The sequence below is a fragment of the Callithrix jacchus genome, chromosome 14, assembly GCF_049354715.1.
Source record: "Callithrix jacchus isolate 240 chromosome 14, calJac240_pri, whole genome shotgun sequence".
NCBI lineage: Eukaryota > Metazoa > Chordata > Mammalia > Primates > Cebidae > Callithrix > Callithrix jacchus.
In genome coordinates this window covers 48599542-48622379 of record NC_133515.1, presented here as the reverse complement: position 1 = coordinate 48622379, position 22838 = coordinate 48599542, and the positions used below count along the sequence as shown (strand labels likewise).

Sequence of the window (22838 nt, the reverse complement as noted above, 5' to 3'; positions counted from 1 at the left end):
CCACAGAGGCTGCCGACTTTTTCCTAGTTGTATGCACTGGCTCCCAGAAACCCAGCTAGCCTAGTGGACTTCTGCAGGCATCTCTGGAGCTGTTAACACACCTGGGTCAGCAAGAACCTGAAATCAAATTCAGATCAAATAGAAGTTAAGAAATAGAAATCTTAACACACAGGACGTGGATCTAAATACTCACAAAATATTAACAATGTGCTTCGGCCTCCTGTGCCTTGTAAGAGGTTGTTCTCTCCAGTTCCTGATGTTTCCTCAGGGCCTTAGAATACAGAAGGGACTGAGAAAGGACCTGGCATTCTGGAGCACCTGCTATGTATCCCACCAGAACTCCAGCATATCACTTAAGCTTCATGCCAGCTGAGGGTAGGTATTATCCCACTTGTTAAATCTGAGAAAACTCAGAAAGGTGAAGTCACTTGCCCAAGAGCTAATGACTAGTGATGGAAGAAAGACTGTCCAGTGACCTTGATGGAGTTAGGTGTAGTCAGTCCTCTGTATCCCTGTATTCTGCATCTCACATCAAATATATATTCACTTAGGCCAGGCACAGTGGCTCACGCCTGTAATTCCAACACTTTGTGAGGCCAAGGTGGGTGGATAACCTGAAGTCAGGAGTTCAAGACCAGCCTTACCAACATGGTGAAACCCCATCTCTACTAAACATACAAAATTAGCCAGGCATGGCTGTGGGTGCCTGTAATCCCAGCTGCTCGGGAGGCTGAGGCAGGAGAATCACTTGAACCCGGGAGGTAGAGGTTGCAGTGAGCCAAGAGCGTGCCACTGCACTCCAGCCTGGGCAACAAGAGCAAAACTGAGTCTCCAAAAAATAAAAAGAAAAGAAAATATTTATTTAACAAAAAAGAGTGTTTTAATAGAGATTAAGAAAAAAACAAAGCTGGGCTTGATGGCTCATGCCTGTAATCCCAGCACTTTGGTAGGCTGAGGTGGGCAGATCATGAGGTCAGGAGACTGAGACCATCCTGGCTAACACGGTGAAACCACATCTCTACTAAAAATACAAAAAATTAATCTGGCATGGTGGCATGAGCCTGTATTTCCACCTGGTTGAGAGGCTGAGGCAGGAGAATCACTTGAACCTGGGAGGCAGAGGTGGCGGTGAGCCAAGATCACGCCACTGCACTCCAGCCTGGGCAACAACACAGAGAGATTCTGCCTAAAAACAACAACAACAACAACAACAACAAAACAAAACAAAGGGCCAGGCATGGTGGTTCATGACTGTAATCCCAGCACTCTGGGAGGTTGAGGTGGGAGGATCTCTTGAGCCTAGGAGGTCGAGGCCAGCCTGGGCAACATAGTAAAACCTCCAACTCTTCCAAAAATTTAAAAAAACAATTAGCTGGGCATGGTGATGTACACCTGTAGTCCTAGCCACTTGGTGGGGGCGGGAGGGGCTGAGGTGGGAGAATCACTGGAGTCCAGGAGGTCAAGGTTACAGTGAGCCATGATCGTGCCACTGCATTCCAGCCTGGGTGACAGAGTGAGACCCTGTCTCAAAAAAAAAAAAGGGTTGAACATGTACAGACGTTTTGTTCTTGTCATTATTCCCCAAACAATACAGTGTAACAACTATTCACATAGCATTCACATTGTATTAGGTATTACAAGTATGATTTAAAGTATACAGGAAGTGGGAGGTTGAGGTTGCAGTGAGCAGTGTGGCACTGCTACTCAGCCTGGGCAACAAAGTGATTACCCTGTCTTAAAAAAAAAAAAAAATGATACAAGAGGGAGGATGTGTATATGTAAATGTATCAGGGAGGAGCATCTGTGGATTTTCTATCTGTAGGGGTTCCTAAAGCCAATCCCCCATGGAGACTGAGGTTACTGCTATTTCTCCTCACATGCTTCCTCAGTTGTAAAGTGGAAAAGAATCCTGCATTCTGCAGGAAGTTAAACATGATGTTTGCAGAATGCCCAGTTCCTGGCCTAGCACATAGGACACCAAAGACAAGCTATACCTGAGGCAGCCTGAGGGCGCCCCAGAGAACCAGATGGACAGGATAAGGCTCTTGACTGGCACCCACTTGTCAAGGCCATGAGCAGGGAGGCCTGGTAAGGACCTGGGTTCTGCAGTTGGCTAGCCCAGCTCAGCCTGGCTCAGTCCTTTTCTCCTGGGACAGCAGGTTACCTGTTACTCACTCTTTCTAAGCTTCAATTGCTCAACTGTGAAACAAGGTTGATAGGAGGGAAACATGAGGAAACATGCTTGCAGGAAACATGAGGATAAGTGAGATCGTACAACTCTTCCCCACTCCTCCAGGTCCTCCTCTCACTTCTTAACTTCTAGCATCTCTCCATGCTTCTCACTTTTGCCAGTGGTTTGGGAAAATCTCCCCCTTTAGGAAAAGTTAAAACTGAAAACCTAAAACTAAGATGCAGGGCCCCTGCTATATATCTCCTTTTAAGGGCCCAGCGCCTTTCTCTAGATAAACTTTTCTCTGTGACCCTCAAAAGACCTCATACTTTATTTCCTCCTGGGAATTGTCACTGTAGCTTTGGAGCATCCAAAGAGTCCATTTGGAAAGGAAAGGGTGCCAAAGAGAGCTGCTCCGAGGAGACCAACCATCTTGCAGTGTTTTCTGCGAGAAATTGTCCTCCAAACTCCACACACGCACAAGCACACATATCCCTGAGCAGGGATCAGTGGAAAACAACTTAGAGGAAGTACAGCTGTTCCCTCTGAGGAGCACTCGTGGGGGAAGCCAGGCCTAGGAAGAGGGGGTGTTCCTGGGCGGTGACCTGCAGCCTTCCTTTCACTGAGGCATCCGAGCCCAGGAGCTGCAGTCTCCCCTTGGGAATACGACATAATCATAGGAGGAAAGGGCCTTGGAAAAACAGACCGGTGTCTACATGTCCTTCGGCACAGGAAGCCCTGTCCCATCCTGTATTCGGGAACTCCAAGATCTGCCAACACTCTAGCATTACCCCATCTCTAGCCAGACAAATACCCCAAAGCCAGCGATCTGATAGGATGTGTTTATATTTACACCGTACATTTTAAAACAATGGCTACATTGGTCATACATATTAGAAACCATAAAAAAAAAGTTAAGAACTAAAATGTACATCATACACTTGTATATATATTTTTTACACAGAGGTAAAAAGGCTTATTATAAAAAAATCAATACAACAGGGTTTTTAGTATACAGGTAAAGAATGAATTATGCTTCAGGCACTTTAATTTGTTAATGTGAGCAAATAGCTTGGGGGGTCAGGGAGGCTTCTGGACAGAAAATCTTTTGGTTAATGTTTTGTTACCACAGATACAAAAATAAAATCTGAATAATTTCTCTCAAATGATTGACGTCAGTATGGCAAAGCTGACTGGGAAAATACTACACACTGTTCAGCTGCAGTGTGGCAATGAGAGAGACGCATTTACATAAATGTCCCCATGGCTGTCTTTGTGCCCTTAACCGATGCCTTCACAAACCAAAAAGTATACGTGGAGTAAGATTTGCTAGCATAACTCTTAAAAGGGTGGAAAAGGACAAGGGGTTCAGAAGAGAGAAACAGATTAACAACTGGAGGTGACAAACAAAAAACGGATGGAATATGTGTGTTCTTATTGAAATAAATAGGGGCACTCGAACTGAGGTCTAAGGAAACAAACATTAGTGTTGTGCTTCGTAGAGAGGAGATACGAGAGAAAGACCCCGAGGAGATGCCTTCGGGTGGGGGAAGGTGGCCTCTCAACAGCACTGGAGGCTGGCGGAAGGTTTTCTAGATGTTCTCCAGGCATGGATGAGGTTCTCTTCTCTTCCATCAATCCAGATGGACGGCTCTCTGCTCCTTTTCCAAACTGGAAAGCCTAAACCAGTTACTCCAATGAATCAAGACATCTACTAACTGACTCATAAGCACACTGGGTATTTACACCGGTAATCTACTAAAGGAACGCGACGAGCTTGCGATCGAGCTGGAAACAGCCCCCCATTAAGGTGAGCATAGCTAGCACTTTCCCAATATGATTGGCAGACTGGAAAAAAGTCCCTTTCTTTGAAGACTGGTGTCCTGTGTGCAATAAAGAAGGAGTGGGGAAAGGGAGGAGGGGGGAGCAGGCCATGTCTTCTGCTGACCTTTACCACAGAAAGGTTGTGGCGGGAACAGCCAGCGTCCACAAGCCCGTCCCCGGTGCTCTCCACGGGGTTCTGATTGTACTATGCTAGGTATAGGTAACCACTCTTCACTCTTCTTCTTTCTTCCATAAGAAGATTTGGTTAATCCTTGCAAAATATTAGAAAAATACTCTTTTCCAGCTAATTAGAAGCCTCCTCCATGGCGAGGTGACAGGCAGAACCAGTTGGCTGACCTAACCACCTATGCACCCAAAGTGGCAAGTCTGGGTTTGGAGTTGCAGGAGAAAGACACTTAGGCATTGGAAGGGTTTTTACATATGGCCTTGTTTTTTCCCAAGTATAAACGAGGAATTTGGTGATGTGAAATTGTGTCCAAAATGAAAACGAAAATATAAACCCATGAAGGAAATGCAACCCACCACTCTTCAAATTTATGACATTTAAAAATCCCCTCTCCCCGTTAATATAAAATAGTCAGGGGTTGGGGGAAAGCTCCCTATGGTTTTACTCACTACAACCTTAGAGTTTCTCAGTTGGAACTTGTTTGTGGGAACACTGGTTTGTGTTTGAGGAAACTATTTGGATTGCAAAATAACAAGCAAAATTTCTTACTTCATTAGTGTCCTATTCTAATGTTGCTAAATTTTTAGAAGTGGTGGCAACACAATTTAAAAAATGTTCTACTTTAGGGGTAACTGGGGAGGCTCCTAGAAACCTGAAATCCCCTTTCTAGCCCTGGTCCAAGAGGATGCAACGCAGTTTAAGGAATTTTCCTGATTCTCACAAGTTAGTCTGAAGTTAAGGCTCAATTCTCAGTCTATTACGGGTGAATGTTTTGCATCAGTGAATCATTTCAACAGATTTTTGGGGGGCAGAAAAGGATGATGGGCTAAAGATAGAAACTGCAGCTTATATGGGAAATTTGGCTTTAGAAAAGTTAAAGCGATATTGTTTTGTGGTACAAGTTTGTTAACTAGCTCACCTCCTATACATAATAACTGACTGCAGGCTGAGATACTTCTGTCGGGTTTCATCATCCTCACATCCCATTTCCGCAGAACCAGATGCTTGCTAGCGACAGGCAAGGTGAACCAAGAGAAATAGAGTCTTTGACACTCTTGGAAAAATCAACTACAAAACCCACCAAAAATCAGCAGTTCCAACTGCAGACTCCTTTGAACTGGAAGAGGCGGGGGAGGAGGAAACAGGAAATCAACACATGGATGAGACAGTTAGCTTGGTTACAGATTGTTAATAGTACAGGAGTCTGTGGCGAAGGTTCCTTCCTCAGAACACTGTGCGAGCGTGTGTGTAAGGGTGTGGTTGCTGCAGTGTGGGCGGCGGGGGGAGTGGAGAGTCTACCCGGCGCGTCCCCTGCTGGAATGGTGCCTCAAGGTACCCGGGAGCTGGGAGGCCTCTTGCTCTCCTTGCTCCTTGGAGTGGAAGGGAGCGGGGAGAAGATGAGAGTATGTAAGAGACGAGTTCCCCTGTGGCTGCGGATGGAGGGAGAAGGGAGGGAAACTGAGTCACGCGGCCGCTTTGTGCTTCCCGCCACAGCACCTGCACATCACTCCGCAGTGGTAGCAGGCCCTTAGGGGCGGGTAACAGCACATACAGGGGGCCAGGAAAGACAAGGCAATAAGAGCCATCCACCGGAGGCAAAACTTCTCGTCGCTAGTATCGCACGAGCAAGGGTCTGTATAGTCTCCCTCGGGGTCCGACATACAGTGATAGAGCATGCTGTCCGCGCACCACATGCAGCTCACCCGGCGGATGCAAGTTCTCACGGAGTCGGGCGCGTCCTGGCAGTGGCCCCTGCGGTTCTCCTCGTGGTTGAACATGTCCCTGCAGTATACGCACCGCGAGCGCTCGCCGTCCTCCTTCCGCCGCCGCGACTTGCCCCGGGAGGGCTGCGTCTTGATCACGCCGCCCCCACGGCCTTTGGGGTCCTCGCCGAGGCCAAAGTCTGAGGAGTCCACGTAGGGGTAGTTGTAGTCGTGCTTGGGGACCTCGCCCTTGGCGAAGCGCACGTAGGAGGAGTCTGCGTCCTCCGAGGGGTCCAGGTACTTGCCCCTGACGGGCGCGTGGCGGTAATCCTCGTACCCAGTCATCCAGATCTTCTCCCGGGGGTTGATGCGCACGATCTCCTCCTCGTCGTCTGGGAAGCTCACCTGGCGGTAGGGCCTTGGCATCGGCTGTTCCATGAAAGAGGAGACATTATTTTATCGCAGTGGCCAAAAACAAACAAACAAACAAACCCCACCTTCTCCCTCCCCAGCCCTCCAAAATGCACCTTTCTCGAGAATTCCACCAGGGCATTCCATGAAAAAAGACCCCTCCTGAAATTACTGAATATCATGTTGTCCAGTCAAAGACTTATTACAAATAGAGTCTCAATCCATTATTGGGCCAGGAAATCAGTTTTGTGGGTTGAGACCAGCAGTATTTCCCCTTTCAGGGGACACAGTGCCATATAGGCAGAGGGGTGTGCATATGGCAAGGGCGCAGTGTGATGCATTCTCGGGAGCCCCACACACTCAGATCAAGAGGCAGAATAGGACCTGTGTCCCAGAATATCTTCCACCTACCTCAGGGACCTGCCAGCACTAGTGTGAGGGCTACATTGATTTCTAAGGCTTGCATTAGTTTTTGTCTGCTTTTGTACAACATGTTCTCTTTTCTAAGATTGGCTTTAAAAAAAATTGAAATAGAGTAAGGACATTGGAGTGCAATACATGTTATGAGGTAAGTTCTGTTTTAGGAAACTTCATTATCCATGTATATAATATGTCCATAAAGGATCGCAATATGAGATGTGTTTCTCCCTGAGGGTCTCTCCTTCAAAAGACAGGGGACACTAGGGAACACAAGGCTCACCTTGTCATCTGATTAGGAAGATAAGATGCAGAGAGGAGAAAGAGTGAAGGCTCCAGAAACTGACTGCCTGAAGTTTGACTCCTGCTGGGATCTCACAAACAGTGAGAGGCCAGCCCTGGGCAACACCTTCTATAAACCTACAGATCTAAACTGCATTCTCCTTCAGGGTGGAAGAGGCTTTTCTCTGCAGTTAGTCTTGCTATGGTCTGTAACCCTGCCTTGTCCAGAGCAGCAGACACTCAATAAATATTTATTAAACACATGTATATTACCCTGGCTCACTCAGGGCCTCTCAGTGGAGGCAGAGAATTGAGACTTCTTGCTTTCTTTTCTCTTTTTTTTTTGAGACAGAGTTTCACTCTTATTGCCCAGGCTGGAGTGCAATGGCAGGATCTTGGCTCACTGCAACCTCCGTCTCCCAGGTTCAAGTGATTCCCCTGCCACAGCCTCCCAAGTAGCTGGGATTACAGGCATGCACCACCACATCTGGCTAATTTTGTATTTTTAGTAGAGATGGGGTTTCTCCATGTTGGTCAGGCTGGTCTTGAACTACCGACCTCAGGTGATCTGCCCACCTTGGCCTCCCAAAGTGCTGGGATTATGGGCATGAGCCACCGCATCTGGCTGCAGAGACTTCTTGTGTTCAAAGTCCTTTGGGCATGAAGGTTTTTTAGGGGCTGAGGAACATGGCTCTGGAGTGACCTACTGCAGTCAAATGCTGACATTTTCTAGCTAGTACCTAAGACTCAGGCTCCCTTTCTGTCAAACTGCATAGGACTGTTGTGAGAATGAAGAGGAATAATCTACACAGGGTGTCAGCTCACAGCCTCGCTCACAGGATGCACTTGATACCTGTCGCCATGACTGTCATTATCATATTGTTACAGCCATTATAACCCGTCACTTCTCACCAGAGGGCAGGGCCATGTCCCACACGTTTTGCCTTAATTCCGGTCAAATTCTTGGTATCAGAATTGTCTACATTTTTGAAAATCATGATTCAGAAGGATTTCAAAACAAATCTCAGAAGCCGACACAGGCTTTACCAATTATTTTGCACAGTAAGGAAAGTAAAAAAGTTAATTTTCATCTATTGTTACCATAATGTGATTTTTAAATACGACATTTTAATGCCAAAATATTTGGAAGCACAATATAAAATAATTTTTTTAAAAAGAGTCAAATAAATCTAGCTTTATGTTAAAAAAAAAAAAAAGAAACAAAAACGTTTATGCCTCTTTTTTTCTCATTTCTTTCTTTTTTTTTTTTTTTTTGAGACGGAGTTTCGCTTGTTACCCCAACTGGAGTGCAATGGCGCGATCTCGGCTCACTGCAACCTCCGCCTCCTGGGTTCAGGCAATTCTCCTGCCTCAGCCTCCTGAATAGCTGGGATTACAGGCATATACCACCATGCCCAGCTAATTTTTTGTATTTTTTTTTGAGACGGAGTTTCGCTCGTTACCCCGGCTGGAGTGCAATGGCGCGATCTCGGCTCACCGCAACCTCTGCCTCCTGGGTTCAGGCAATTCTCCTGCCTCAGCCTCCTGAGTAGCTGGGATTACAGGCACGCGCCACCATGACCAGCTAATTTTTTGTATTTTTAGTAGAGACGGGGTTTCACCGTGTTGACCAGGATGGTCTCGATCTCTTTACCTCGTGATCCACCCGCCTCGGCCTCCCAAAGTGCTGGGATTACAGGCTTGAGCCACTGCGTCCGGCCTTTTTTCTCATTTCAAAGCAGCCTAATGGCCAAAGCACCCCCACAGGCACCGGTCCATGCTCCATGATTTGGGAACCTGCTCTGCAAAGCAGCCACTTGGTAAATATTTGTTGAATTACTGAATTCCAAGCTCCAGCTCCATCCACCTGTACAAGACTGGACCTGTAGCCTGTAAGTCCGGCGGCTCAAGCCAAGTGTGCAGCACTCGTTAGTCCTGATTATGGCTCTGGGCTCCCACACAAAGCCGGGAGGCCCTTTGGACAGAGGAATGCAGGTGGCAGTGTAGCCCCCTGGATGAGGACAGGCTTGGATTTGAATCTCATTCCATCAGGTACTCTGTGTCTTTAAGCCTCAGCTTCCTCATCTATAACCTGGGGAGGTTGATGACTTGCCTTGTGGGACAGTTTCTGAGGATTAAATCACATAAAGCATATAAAGGGTCTGTCAAGGTATCTGGCACATAGAAAACAGTGGGTGAGGCTGAGGTACCACCACCAATGCCACCTTCAATGTGAAGTGGGGGTAAAAGCAGGGGAGCAGGAGAGGCCTGGAATTTGGCAGAATAGGAGGGGAAAGAGGCCGTTCTGGAATCAGAGGCACCACCCTGAAGCACTAGAGGAGCAGGGGTGTTGCTCACCTGATCGAGGTGATAGTGGTCCGTGGGGTATGGGTCGTGGAGGTGGCCCAGGGTATAAATCCTCCGGTGCTCACAGGATGTGGGAGAGGAGATTGTCCGAGTAGGTTGCTCTCTCTTCTGAGAGGAATTAGAAGAACTGTCTGTAGCTGTCTGTGTAGAGGGAGGTAACCAAGAGTCAACTTAAAAACAACAAAAACCCTGTGTGCCAAACCTTAACATGCACTGTTCCAATACTAGATGTTCCCCATTCTGGCATCTTGCTGGTCTTCCCAAAATCTTGAGTTTGTCTTGGCTACAACAGGAGGACCCCTGAATGGCCAGACTGTCTAAACACAATGTGGCTGGCTCAATAGGCAGAGAAACCCAGTCACCAGAGCCTGGAAAGGAGAGCTTTTCTTAAATGTGGGACTAGTGACCAGGTGCTGGGGGAAAAGGCTAGATACACCAGGCTCCCCCTAGTTTGATCAAGAATGGTTACCCTGGCCAGGCGTGGTGGCTCATGCCTGTAATCCCAGCACTTTGGGAGGTGTTTAAGACCAACCTGGTCAACATGGTGAAACCTTGTCTCTACTGAAAATATAAAAATTAGCCAGGCATGGTGGCAGGCTCCTGTACTCCCAGCTACTTGGGAGGCTGAGGCAGGAGAATTGTTTGAAGCCGGGAAGCAGAGCCTGCAGAGCTGAGATTGAGCCACTGTACTCCAGCCTGGGTGACGGAGCAAAACTCCAACTCAAAAAAGAAAAAAAAGAAAGAAAGAAATGGTTACCCCATTTGTGACCCTGGTTGTGAGGTATTATGGCGAGCAAAGAAGATGCAGATAGGCAAAAGTAAAACCTACATGTTTGTAGGCGGGGGAATCCCCGCCTGAGAGAGTCTCAGAGGCAAGGATACTGTGGGGTATGTTGAGTACTGGATTTCCAGGAAGAAATTTTGCATCTTTGGGGTTGGGAGCAAGCCTTGGAGGTCACTTTAAACTAGAAGTGAGATGGATGACTGCATAGAAAAACAAAGCCACCTCTGCGAAAGGTGAGTTAACAGCATTTTGCCCAGGAGAGATGACAAGTTAAGACTAGAGTCTCTGTAACCATGTCTTTGGAAGATGATTAGCTATCAGTGCAAAGTGTACAAGCAAATCCCACAGGCATCCAGTATACCACCTGATATGGTTTGGCTGTGTCCCCACCCAAATCTCCTCACGTATTTGTGGGAGGGACCTGCTGGGAGGTAACTGAATCACTGGGCAAGTCTTTCCTGTGCTGTTCTCATGATAGCGAGTAAGTCTCATGAGATCTGATGGTTTTAAAAAGAGGAGTTCCTCTGTACAAGCTCTCTTTTTGCCTGCTGCCATCCATGTTAAGATGTGACTTGCTCCTCCTTGCCTTCCACCATGATTGTGAGGCCTCCCCAGCCATGTGGAACTGTAAGCCCAATATAACCTCTTTCTTTTATAAATAGACTCCAGTATGTCTTTATCAGCAGTGTGAAAACAGACTAATACACCACCTAAGTGCTTCATGATCCCACCTGAGACATGATGGAGCAGGCCAGGTGACCCAAGGTGGTGGTCATACTCCACAACCCTCTGGACCCAGAGAACATCCTTGTTAGATGTAGCTGGCAACCATCTTTAAAACCAGGAGCCCCAGAATCCCTACCCTTCCTTCTGCTTGCTTAGAGTGACATATCCCTTCACCATTCCCCAACTAAACAGAAGAAAAGGCTTTTCCTGATGTTCTCTTTCTGGAAAATCTATAGGAATTTTCCCTTGGTTACTATTTCTTACTCATATATTCCCCTCATCTCATTTGCTTATCTTTTTTTTTTTTAAATTTATTTATGTAGTTGAGACGGCATCTTGCTTTGTCACCCAAGCTGGAGTGCTATGGCATGAACACAGCTCAAGTGATCCCCCTGCTTTAGCCTCCTGAGTAGCTGGGTCAATAGGTGTGCATCACCACCCCTGGCTAGTTTTTGCATTTTTTGTAGAGATGGGGTTCTTGCCAAGTTGCCCAGGCTGGTCTTGAACTCCTGAGCTGAAGTGATCCTCCTGCCTTGGTATCCCAATGTGCTGGGATTCCTGGCATCAGCCACTGTACTTGGACTTATCTATCTTTTCCTTTTACATGTTTTTGTTAGCTATCATAAATCATTTCAGGGATAAGATCAAAACAAACAGACTCATAAAAAAAGTTCTTTTTATCCTCCTCCCATTTATAAAGTAAAATATACTCAGAAAAACAGCATTATAAGAATTTAGGAAAAAGACACCCATATTTCCTTTATGCAATGCAGGCACTGTTAAGTTTTTAAACCTTGGTCCATATATGCAGCATCCCTCTGGGGACCCAACCCTCCTGGATTTTTCTCTACTTGGTTTTTGGTCTATGCCATGCATGGTTGATGCCTGCTTCTGATCCCCCAAGCCATGGTGACTGATTTCAAAAGGAACACATGGTGTTCTCAGAAGCAATATAGAGAGACTTTTGACAGAGAGGTCAGAAAAGCAGCTGTCTCCATTTCTGTAATCAAGATCTAAGGGTCCTATAAGCCTGGAATCCTGGCACTGGTGTGGGGAAAGGACTTGCCTAAGGATGAGAGCAAGAGAAGCCACCCTTTGACTCCTTTGAGCTGCTGGATCCAGCCAAGCCTGAATCCTGACCCACTCTACGATGTCCCAATGATGACGCCAATTTTCTTTTGTAACTTAAGCCAGAATACACTGGGTTTGTCACTTGGGTGCACTTCCCCTTCGCTTTGGATTCCTTCCCATGGCAGCAGTCCCACAGGCACCACACTCCTGGCTTCTCTCTGCCCTGTACTCCTCAGGTGGGTGGAGTAGTAAGGTTCCTTCCTGCTCCCCACAAACAACTCTTCTTGGTGTCATATGTGTGAGTGCTTATGGTGTGCCAGGCCCTGAGCTACATGTGGACACAGTTCCTCAACACAGCCAGCAGGTCACAGGTAAAATACCACACCCATGTCACACATTGGCACTAAGGGACTCTGAGAGGTGGGGAACCCAGGCCATGATGGCACAGAGTCACTGGCAGAGCTGGGGCTGAAATGCAGCCTCCCTGACCACAAAGCCCAGGGCAATTTCTAATAGGCCTCCCACACTGCTGCCTCTCATTCCCAGGTAAGCCCACTTCTAACTCCTATGCTGAGAGGTATTTTGTTGAGATTAACACAAAACACAACTTCTCCAAGTCACAAGGTACACTCTGCTGTACACAAACCCAGGAGATGAGGAGATGACGTTTCAGTACAAAGGTTACTAAAGACCTCAATAAATACCTCTCAAGTGAGTAATCAGGGCCCTTCAGTGTGATTCAAATCTTAAGAGTTAAATTCTTATCCAGCAGCCACGTTACAGTCATCTATTATGTTAGACGTTACCCTTGTCCTGAACATCGTAATAAGCTCTCAGCACTTAGTTCTCAGAAACCCAGTTAACACATCACAGTCACCACTATGTTAGTCATCTGTTCACCCTAACCCAGCCTATTTTCTGTGACCCACGTTTGAGTTAACAATGTGAAGAAAGTCCTTCTGAGAAATGAGGCACATCCAGCTTTTCCTAGGACTCATTAGTCAATCAGAAACGCTACCTTCCGATATTCCCATCCCACCTCCCAACCCTCTCTCCCTGTGCAGCCTCTCTGCAGTCCAGCACAAAGCTACCCAGACATTTGTCAGAGGATGTGAGACTGAGAAAGGCCTTATCCAATGAGGAATTTCTATAGCGAAGCAAGAAGGCCAGAAGACCTTGAGAAGCACGACCACAGTCTATTGCCTCCTGAGGGCAGAGCTGAGGGTGTGTCCTAGCCCAGTCTATATGCAGGCTTCCAGGCCCAGCTGTTCAGGGTCATGTGAACTCCAAGAAAGACAGCATGCAAAGGGAGGCTCCATTGGAAGCCGAGGCCTATTTCAGATCGACACTCTCAGACGAATCTTACAAAGCAGCTAGTATGACCTACAAACAAAAGGAATGTACTACCAGGGCATCTGCAAAAAAGGTAAGGGGGAAAAACATCTCCCTTTACCCTCATGTACCTCTGAACTGGCTCTCCTGTAACTCTGCCCTGGTTTCCATGGGCTGCTTTTCTGCAGCCCACCCGAGGTGTGCACATACCTAATATGCAAACAAGATTCTTAAACATCTCTTTGTTATTTCGGTGCACAAGCTACTGACACCTACCAATCCAAGAGCTGTCACCTTCAAATGAAAGAGTAGGCAATCACATGCTCCTGACTGTATTTCCACTCGCCTTGCTCTCCAGTGGGGGTCTCTGAACTGTTAGGGCTTTGAAGAACAAAAGCAGAGGTCCTCTGTGATTACTCTGTGCTTGGGGACTTCAGGCTCCTAAGAGGCATGGTTGCAGCATCCTGAGAGAGCAGGTCACAGTGGCGTTTAATGTCTCCTGCTGTGGACAGTGAGGCTGGGCATTGCCATCTAGGCATGGCTGACACTGGGAGGTCTCGTGCACTATGATGCAGTGAGCACAGCCCTGGCAACCTGCAAATGTACCCTCTAAAAACACTCTTGCCTCTGGGTTTGACTCTGACTCAATGTCAATGCCTGTTACTAAAATGATGTCCAGCTGGGTGCAGCCGCTCATGCCTGTAATCCCAGTGCTTCGAGAGGCCAAGGCAGGAGGACTGCTTGAAGCCAAGAGTTCAAGCCCGGGCAACAAATCAAAACCCTGTCTCAAAAAAAAAGATGTCCAATTACAAAGCGTGCAACCTAATATGAGGCACTGAACAACAGAAATACAGGGGAGTATTATAATGCTAAAAACAACAGGGTCGCAGCTCAAAGACTAGATTTAACATTCTTTGCTAATTATAAGATGATTTTGGTCAAACTAATCTCTAACTCCAGTTTTTACATCTGTAAAATGGGGCCAAAATCTTCCTTGGGGTTATTGCAAAAATAAAATGGGATTTAAAATTTGTTTTATTTTATTGTATAACATATAATTTTATATATTATAAAAAATTGGCTAATTTTTTGTTTTTTTAGTAGAGACAGGTTTCGCCATGTTAGCTAGGCTGGTCTCCAACTCCTGACCTCAACTGATCCACCTGCCTCAGCCTCCCAAAGTGCTGGGATTACAGGTGTGAGGCACTGCCCCTGACCTGATGGGATTTACTAATATTTTATTTAGCCATGTTACATCTAAGCCTGGACAACATGATGAAATCCCATCTCTATTAAAAATACAAAACATTAGCTGGGTATGGTGGCACATGCCTATGTTCTCAGCTACCTGGGAGGCCAAGGTGGGAGGATCACTTGAGCTTGGAGGCAGAGATTGCAGTGAGCTGAAATTGCGCCACTGCACTCCAGCCCGAGGGAGAGAGCCAAGGCCTACTCTAAAAAAAAAAAAAAAAATCTAAAAATAAGGTACACCTAGATTGGTGAGTTTGCTTTCTAATTTTCTTTATTTGAGCTATCCTTGTCTAGTTTTGTGTCAAGGCTATGCTTATCTTATGAATGGAGCTGGGCAGCTTTCTACCTTTTTCTATACTTTGGAACAATATCTATAACATGGGAATTTTGTTTCTTAACCACCCAAGTTTGGTTTCTTTTTTAAGGGGTAGACCTTTGAGTACACTGACAAATTTTCCTTTTTCTTATCTTTCTTTCTTTTTTGAGACAGAGTCTTGCTCTGTCACCCAGGCTGGAGTGCGGTGGCGTGATCTTGGCTCATTGCAACCTCTGCCTCCTGGATTCCAGCAGTTCTCTGGCTTCAGCCTCCCAAGTAGCTGAGACTACAGGTGCCTCCTGCTACCACACCCAGCTATTTTTTTTTTTTTTTTTTTTTGTATTTTTAGTAAAGATTGGGTTTTAGGTTGGGCAGGCTGTTTCTGAACTCCTGACCTTCACTGATTCGTCTGTCTCAGCCTCCCAAAGTGCTGAGATTATAGGCGTGAGTACTGTGTCTGGCCCACTGTCAAATTTTTCTATGGTTACTGTAAAAATCCACATACTTTGAGTAGCAAATAACAAGCTATGTGTGACCTGGTTTCTAAAGCCCTCTAACAGGGCAGTGAGCTGAGACAAGCCTTTGATGAGTAAGAACCCAGAAAGAAGAGAGTAAGAAAACAGAAGGGAAGGGGGTGAAAGTAGGTGTCAGAGGATACAGAAATGAAAGTGGGTACTGCCAACATTTAAAAAAATAAGAAATAGGGACAGGACTGGCCTGTCCAATCCTCTATGGTAGTGTAAAAAAAAAAAAAAAAAAAAAAAAATCTATCCCTCCCCAGAGGGTTTGGGCTGGGTGCTTTGCGGGATGCGGGCTCAGACACAGAATGTGACCGTGTTGCTGGGAGATGCCACATGGCACAGGCAGAGGCAAGGCCAGGTGGGCAGTCCTCACACACCAGTGGGCATGGGGCTCAGAGTACTGGTCAGGGTCATATGGCTTCCCAGAGGAGTGTGCCTGAGAGGGTCATGGTATTCTAGATGGGTAGACTAGAGGAAGAAAAGGGGGCTCAAGTTTATCAGTGAACATCTGACCAACATCAAAAAAGAGCAGGCTTCCAGTGACTGGATTCTACAGACACAGGCTATACTTATTTTGAGAATTCAGATATTTCCCATAACTCTCTAGAGTATGACAACAAATGAGAGCAACTCTATGGAGCTTCAAAAGTTGAGACAGAATTTTAAAACATAATAATTAGACCTTAATGTTATGATAGCTCAACAATAAATCAAAATCCGAGTGCAAAAAACACTGGGGTGAAGCTGCCTGGGAATGGACTAGCAGTTTCCCCAAAATCATTGCTGCCTGGTTTGGGTGGGAACTGGTCTGAATGGAGAAAGGAGACTAATAGCAACACCTCAGGTTAAACCTGAGCTAGCTCCCTCCTACTGTATGAGCCTTTTTTGGACAATATGATCTCTTATTCTTGGAAGCTTGGCTACTCTTCCCTCTCTTATGGAGGAACCTTGAGTTTTACTGGGAAGCGAGTGCAGTGGCTGACATGCCTTGGGTTCAAGAATGAGACTTCTTCATGCAGAAGGCCACCTCTCTGACTAAGGGAAGCTCAGAGGAAGGGAAAGAACCCCCAGGCCAGACCAGTTGAGGAGACAGGTTGCTTCAATTGTCCATTCTGGGATGGAATCTTGGTTGCTGACCAAGGGCTTTTGGGGGCCGTTCAGGATGAGCCGGACAGATTTCAACGTTCACATTTTGCAAGTCTTTTCAGTACTATGCACATCCCTTCAAGTCCCCTGCGGTTTCCTGTTAAGTCTTTGCTTTCCAAAAGAGGGTAGGGGCAGAGGACAAGGAGGTAACATTTGGCAAAAAGTGCTATGGGAAAGAAAAGATGTGCCTGGGGCTGTTTTCTCAAGGACATTTGGCATTATTATCAAGGCACACCTGGTCCACAGCCTTCTCAAGTAGGATGCTTCCATCCAGTACATGGGTGAGACCAGGAGAGGGCTGGCAATGCACAATTCCTCCTTCTTCTTAGTGATGAAGATAAAAGGGGCAAACCCACCTCTAGAGAGGCAGGGAAACAAGTACAGCCATTTCATCCCCCCCATGTTCCCAAGAACACAAGGGCTGATGGCAGAAATCACAAGGTGCAAACAGCCAAGTCCTCTCTGACCAGCCCCTTTGGGAGATCAGCGAGCCCATATGTTTTGAATAGGGCCATAGAAAACAACATTAAGAAATTGCTTAAGGAGCTAGATCGACCACATTATCCAGGAATCATGTAGCACTGCTAAGCAAAAATAACACTACTTTGAAAACCTCAATTTCAGGCCAGGCCAGACACCTTGGACAAATTAACTTTTGGGGGCCTCAGTTTTCTCATGTGTAAAATGAGGGAGTTGCACTAGTTGATTTCCAAGATCTGTTTGAGTCCAAGCAATTTCATGTGAATGCTTCTCACCTGCTCAGGTGAGAAGAATGCTACAGGTTAGAGGAGTTTGACTAAGCCTGTTGTTTAGCTGATTCAAGAACCACAGGATTAGGCCAGGTGCAGTGGCTCATGCCTGTAATCCCAGCACTTTAGGAGGCCAAGGCAGGAGGATCACCTGAGGTCAGGAGTTCAAGACCAGTCTGGTCAATATGGTGAAACCCTGTCTCTACTAAAAATACAAAAATTAGCTAAGTGTGGTGGCGGGGACCTGTAATCCCAGTTACTCAGTAGGCCGAGGCAGGAGAATCACCTGAACCCGGGAGGGGGAGGTTGTAGTGAGCCAAGATTGAGTCACTGCACTCTGTCTCAAAAAAACAAAAAAAAAGAGCCATAGAATTAATTTAGTTTGATTAAGTAGAATTTCTGCCTTGTCTGCAGATGCTGCTGCTATTTTGAATTTTTAAAGGTAGCTAACCAGTTATGGACCACATTTGCATTATTTTTGCTGCAGTTTACCACCAAAATATATCTCAATAGCTGATGTAACCAAGGCAATATTCTTCCTTTTGCAAGGGATTCCCATTTTATATGTAAGTATTTACAACTCCTAAATATAACCAGTCCTTTCTTAACCTCAGCCTGAGAGTGTCTCTCTCAGAAGCCTACTGGCTCAAACTGAATGAGTTCCAAGAGTTTCCCTGCAGTGTCTACTATGACCAGTCCTTGGCAAACAGGAAGTCTGCCATTTTGTCAACAGTTCGTTGGGAACAGGTAGCTCCGGCGCATCTGTCCTGAGGGCCTACATTGGTTCCAGGTGTTCTCTTTCAAAGAGGCAAGCAAATCAGGAAATAGGCCAGACTTGTGTTCTTTCACAATCCCAGCTAGCAGGCAGTTTAAGAGGCAGCTGCTCTCGGCTGTGGGGGGTGAAGGAGGGGGAGGAGATCTGGGGAGAGATGACTCTGACTCTATCCTTGAGTTTAGTACATTATCCTCTCTCTAGGACCTAGAGGATTCTTTCATTGTGAAATTAACAACAAAAACAATTTAAAAAAAAAAAAAAAAAGAAAGAAATGGGGTCTCACTATAGCCCTAGCTGGTCTCAAACTCCTGGGCTCAAGCAGTCTTCCCGCCTTGGCCTCCCAACGTGCTGGGATTATAGGCGTGAGCCACTGAGCCAGGCCAACAAAAATAATTTTTTAAAAAAGTTTTGTTTCTTAAAAAAAAAAAAAAATTTTTTTTTTTGAGTTAGGGTCTTCCTGTGTTGCCCAGGCTGGAGTACGGTGGTACAATCACAGCTCAATGCAGCCTTGACCTCTCAGGCTCAAGAGATCCTCCCACCTCAGCCTCCTAAGAAGCTGGGACTACAGGAGCAAATCACCATGCCTGGAAAAAATTTTATGTAGAGACAGGACAGGGTCTCTGTATGTTGCCCAGGCTGGTCTCAAACTCCTGGCCTCATGCGATCCTCCTGCCTTGCTTAGACTCTCAAAGTGCTAGGATTACAGGTTCAAATTTCACGCTCAGCCTCCAAATTTTAAAATTAGATGATGTTTTGATATGAAAGAAAAGGACTCTGATAAACCTAGAGTTGAGCTTCACTGAAAGGACTGAGGGGTTGGGAGCAGGAAGGCTAGGTTTCAGGTAACCACGAATATATACTCTGTATGAATTAGTAAAATGGAAATAAAAGTGTCTCACTGTCCGCAGCTTAAAAAGATGAGATGATATATATGTAAATGAAGCAAGACACAAGTGGCAGGCCTTGCAAAATGCCTTGGGGCTTCCTTAAACTGAGAGCATTCCAAAGCTTTTATTTAGATCCTTAGACCTGTAATTCATTTAGCCACTATAGATATTACATGCTGATAAAAAGATCCTCTTCTTACAGTTAAATGTGAGCCTGAAAGTTACTGTCATTTAGAAGATAATGGAGTTCCCATCCATCTTCTGAGTCCTTCTTCTGATACCCCACCCCATGTTGGGTCTCAATCAGCAGTAGTTATGGGATGCACTGCTCCCTGGGGTCAACCAAAACGTGGAGCGCTGCCCTCCCAAAACATTTTTGCTTCTCTTAATCAACCACCACAGATCAGTTTCACTAGACAAACTTTGCAGAATTTATATTTTCAAACTATTTTCTCTTTTACTTGTCACCCCTCCCCTCCTCTGTCCCAGTCCCTTAATTCCAAAGGTAAAGACACAAGAAAATATTTTTGATCAACTGATCTTCTAAAATGAGACAGGGGCTTTCAAGCAGGCCTCCAACGAAGAGATAGCTGAGGTCTTAAGCCAATGTACCACTTTAAATGCACATCATTTAGGCAGCTTTTCTGCAATAAAAGGAATCTGGTATACTGACAATATAAAATGTGCTGAAACTTATTTGGATAACGATTTCATTTGCTTAAGCTTCTCTGAAAGGCAGCAAGCAGTTTATGGGCTTGAATTCCAGGAGAGCAGAATGTAGAACTGAGGACAAGTCACTTCATCTCACTGAGCTGTGGTGGCTGATCTGTACTCACAGCGTGGCGATGAGGGCCAAATGCAGTCACGTATACCAGAATGCAGTGCAAAGTGCCAGGGACAGTAATGGTTCCACATCACTGTCCCTTTCCTTCCCCTCCTCTTGGGCCAGTGAATGGAGACTCAAAGGGAATATGTCCATCCCCAAAAGGTTTTGAGTCCAAAGCACAGCTAACTAAAAGCAGAATCCAGTTTAGAATGTAGGCCTTTCTTCAGGCTCCAAACTCCATAAACACGGGGATCATACACCACCTCACCTATAAGACAACACTCCTTAGACAGCCAGTAAATGAACCCCATTCATCACAAAACTAGTAGATCTGCCTTCAGCTTTAATGTTTGTTGGGGATGGAGTAGGTGGAAAAAAACTACTCAAGAAATGGAAGATGCTGTATTCAGTACTCTTTTGCTTCTGTAAATGAAACCTTGGTAAGTACAAAATTCAACAAATTCATTTTTCCACTTAAGAATGAAAAGAAGCTTAACTTCCAAATACCAAAAGCCTATTAGGGCAAAACAAACACTGTCTTGGTGCTTTGGTTTTAACTATGTGCTCTATCCATGCCTTAGACAACACCTGAGGTGGATGGGAGGGGGCAGGGCTGTCATTAGAGACAACTGCTCTGAATAGCCAGAAAGTAAAAAATGCAGCTTGTAATAAACAGAATGTCAAGGGTTCACGTGTAGGGCATGAGGAAGGGCCAAGCTTTCCAGCTGGGGTAAAACATGGCTAGAAGCTGAGGCTGCTGCAAAGGGCAGGGCATTGTTTTCCTAAGAGGAGGAGTATTGCCTACCTGAAGAAGTAAGGTATAATGAAATACAAAACACAACCTGGTCGGGAGTGGTGGCTCACACCTGTAATCCCTGCACTTTGGGAGGCCTAGGTGGGTGGATCGCCTGAGGTCAGGCGTTCAGGACTTAGCCTGGCCAACATGGTGAAACCCCGTCTCTATGAAAAATACAAAAATTAGCTGGGTGTGGTGGTGGGTACCTGTAATCCCAGGTACTTGGGAGGCAGAGGCAGGAGAATCGCTTGAACCCGGGAGGCGGAGGTTGCAGTGACCTGAGATTGTGCCATTGTGTTCCTGCCTGGGCGACAAGACTGAAAGTCTGTCTCAAAAAAACAAAAACAAAACAACAACAACAAAAAACATAACCCAAATGCCAGCCCCTTTCAACTGGATTCTGGGAAAGCATTAAATGCCACACAAGATGCTGTTGAATGAGTCTTCTCAATTCTGCAAAGAATGATACACAGTTGATATCATTCTAAGTGCACAGGAGAGAAGTTAATTAATTATATATTATGGATGCCTGATGGTGCCAGAGCTTAATTAGGAATCCCGGTTGAGATGGGCTGCCCAAATCCAGAAACAATACTTTGGTGGCAGTAGAAACTTAGAAGGGGGAAAGAAAAATAAAAATCTTACATATGGTAGGCTTCCCATGGTCATGCTTTGAATTATTATTTTAGGGACTTGGGCAATAGGTTCACTAGAAGCCCAAATATCACCATTATGCAATACATACATGTAACAAACCTGCACATATATCTATAATACACCCTGAATATAATAATATTACCAAAAAAGTAAAAAAAGAAAAAAAGCTACCAGGCCTGGTGGCTCATGCCTGTAATCCCAGCACTTTGGGAGGCTGAGATGGCTGGATCGCTTGAGCCCAGGAGTAACAAGACCAGCCTGGGAAACATGACAAAACCCTGTCTCTATTAAAAATACAAAAAATTAGTTGGGTGTGGTGGTGGCATGCATCTGTAGTCCCATCTACTTGGGAGGCTGAAGTGGGAGAATCACCTGAGCCCAAGAAATTAAAGCTGCAGTGAGTCGTGATTGCGCCACTGCACTCCAGTCTGGGTGGTGAGAGTGAGACTCTGTATCAAAACAAAAACAAACAAACAAACTATACAGTTATTAGCCCAGGAAGAGAAAAACAGCAGTAATGAACCGGAAAGGTTGGGAGATAGCGCTGGCTGCTCTGCAACCATGAACTAGCTGTGAGATCTTAGGCAAGACACCCATCTGACTCTCTGAGCTGCTTCTGCAACTGTGTCTGTAAAATGAGGCAAATCCTCCTATAATGCTAGAAAGAAGGCTGCATAAGATGAACTCATAATCCCTTCCAATTGCAAGATCTAAACTCTAAGCACTTGGTACAGCTACTGCTACCCTTGCCTCGCAGCAAGCCAAACACTTCCAGCTAACTCTCATCACACCCCAAGTTTAATGTGCCATTATTTACTGGGTAGATGTCCTATTTCCTAACATTAGGCCGAGAAACCAGTGGCGGTCACTAAGGAGCGCCCAGGGCCATAGAATACAACCTCTGTGGAGTCTCTGAAATCTATCTAAACCCTCAGATGGGGGAAATTAGGATGGCTGGAACTTGGGTGTCTCTCCTCACTCCTTCTTCTCTCTTGGCAACCTTCCACGAAAACCCTCTCTCATTCTTCTTTTCTTTTTAAAAAATCAAAGCAATATATAGATTCTGTTTAATGAATCAAACAGTAGCCCTCCCCATCTCAGCTTCTCACCCCCAGAGAAATTCATTTTCAATTCTTGTATGGCTCTTTCTTCTGCTATTTCTCTCCATTTTCAAAATGTCATAGTTTTGTTTCCTGATTTTCAGATATAGATATTATTTGAGGGCTTTTTTTATTTCTTGGCTATTTTACACACCCACCAGTATCTTCCTATAAAGCAAATATTTCCCTAATCCCCCAGATTCAGGGCCATCATCGGCCACTCAGCATAATGGCAGCCGAAGCAACAATGCTCGATACAGACTCCAGATGAGCCTGCTCTCCAAGTATGAATATGCTGCAGCCTCATTCTCCCAAGATCACTTTGAAATTCTCCTTGTCCATCTGAAGATGCTAATAAAATTTAGAAATGATTTTAGAATCCTGCAGCAGTAAATAAACCACCAGGTTTTAATGGACCAAATCCTACCCACAGGAATTTAGAAATTTGTTCATTAAATGATCGGAAAGCCTAAAGCTTCTCCAGTTCTCTACAATCAGCTAATTTTTCTCTACTCCTATGCTCCATCCCCAATTACCTCC

The 22838-nt window shown here is 45.6% G+C and overlaps 1 protein-coding gene across 2 annotated transcripts in view; it reads right to left on the bottom strand.

Moving 5' to 3' along the window:
* Positions 1-3000: 3000 nt before the first annotated feature.
* SPRED2 (sprouty related EVH1 domain containing 2) overlaps positions 3001-22838 on the bottom strand; it is a 123001-nt gene continuing 103163 nt past the window's right edge. For both annotated transcript variants that reach the window (XM_035272409.3, XM_002757687.7), the window contains exons 5-6: positions 9353-9502; positions 3001-6313 (exon numbers count right to left, since the gene is read on the bottom strand). In XM_035272409.3, coding sequence (XP_035128300.1) covers positions 5645-6313; positions 9353-9502 — 819 coding nt within the window. In that variant the 3' untranslated portion in view covers positions 3001-5644. The remainder of the gene's footprint in view (positions 6314-9352; positions 9503-22838) is intronic.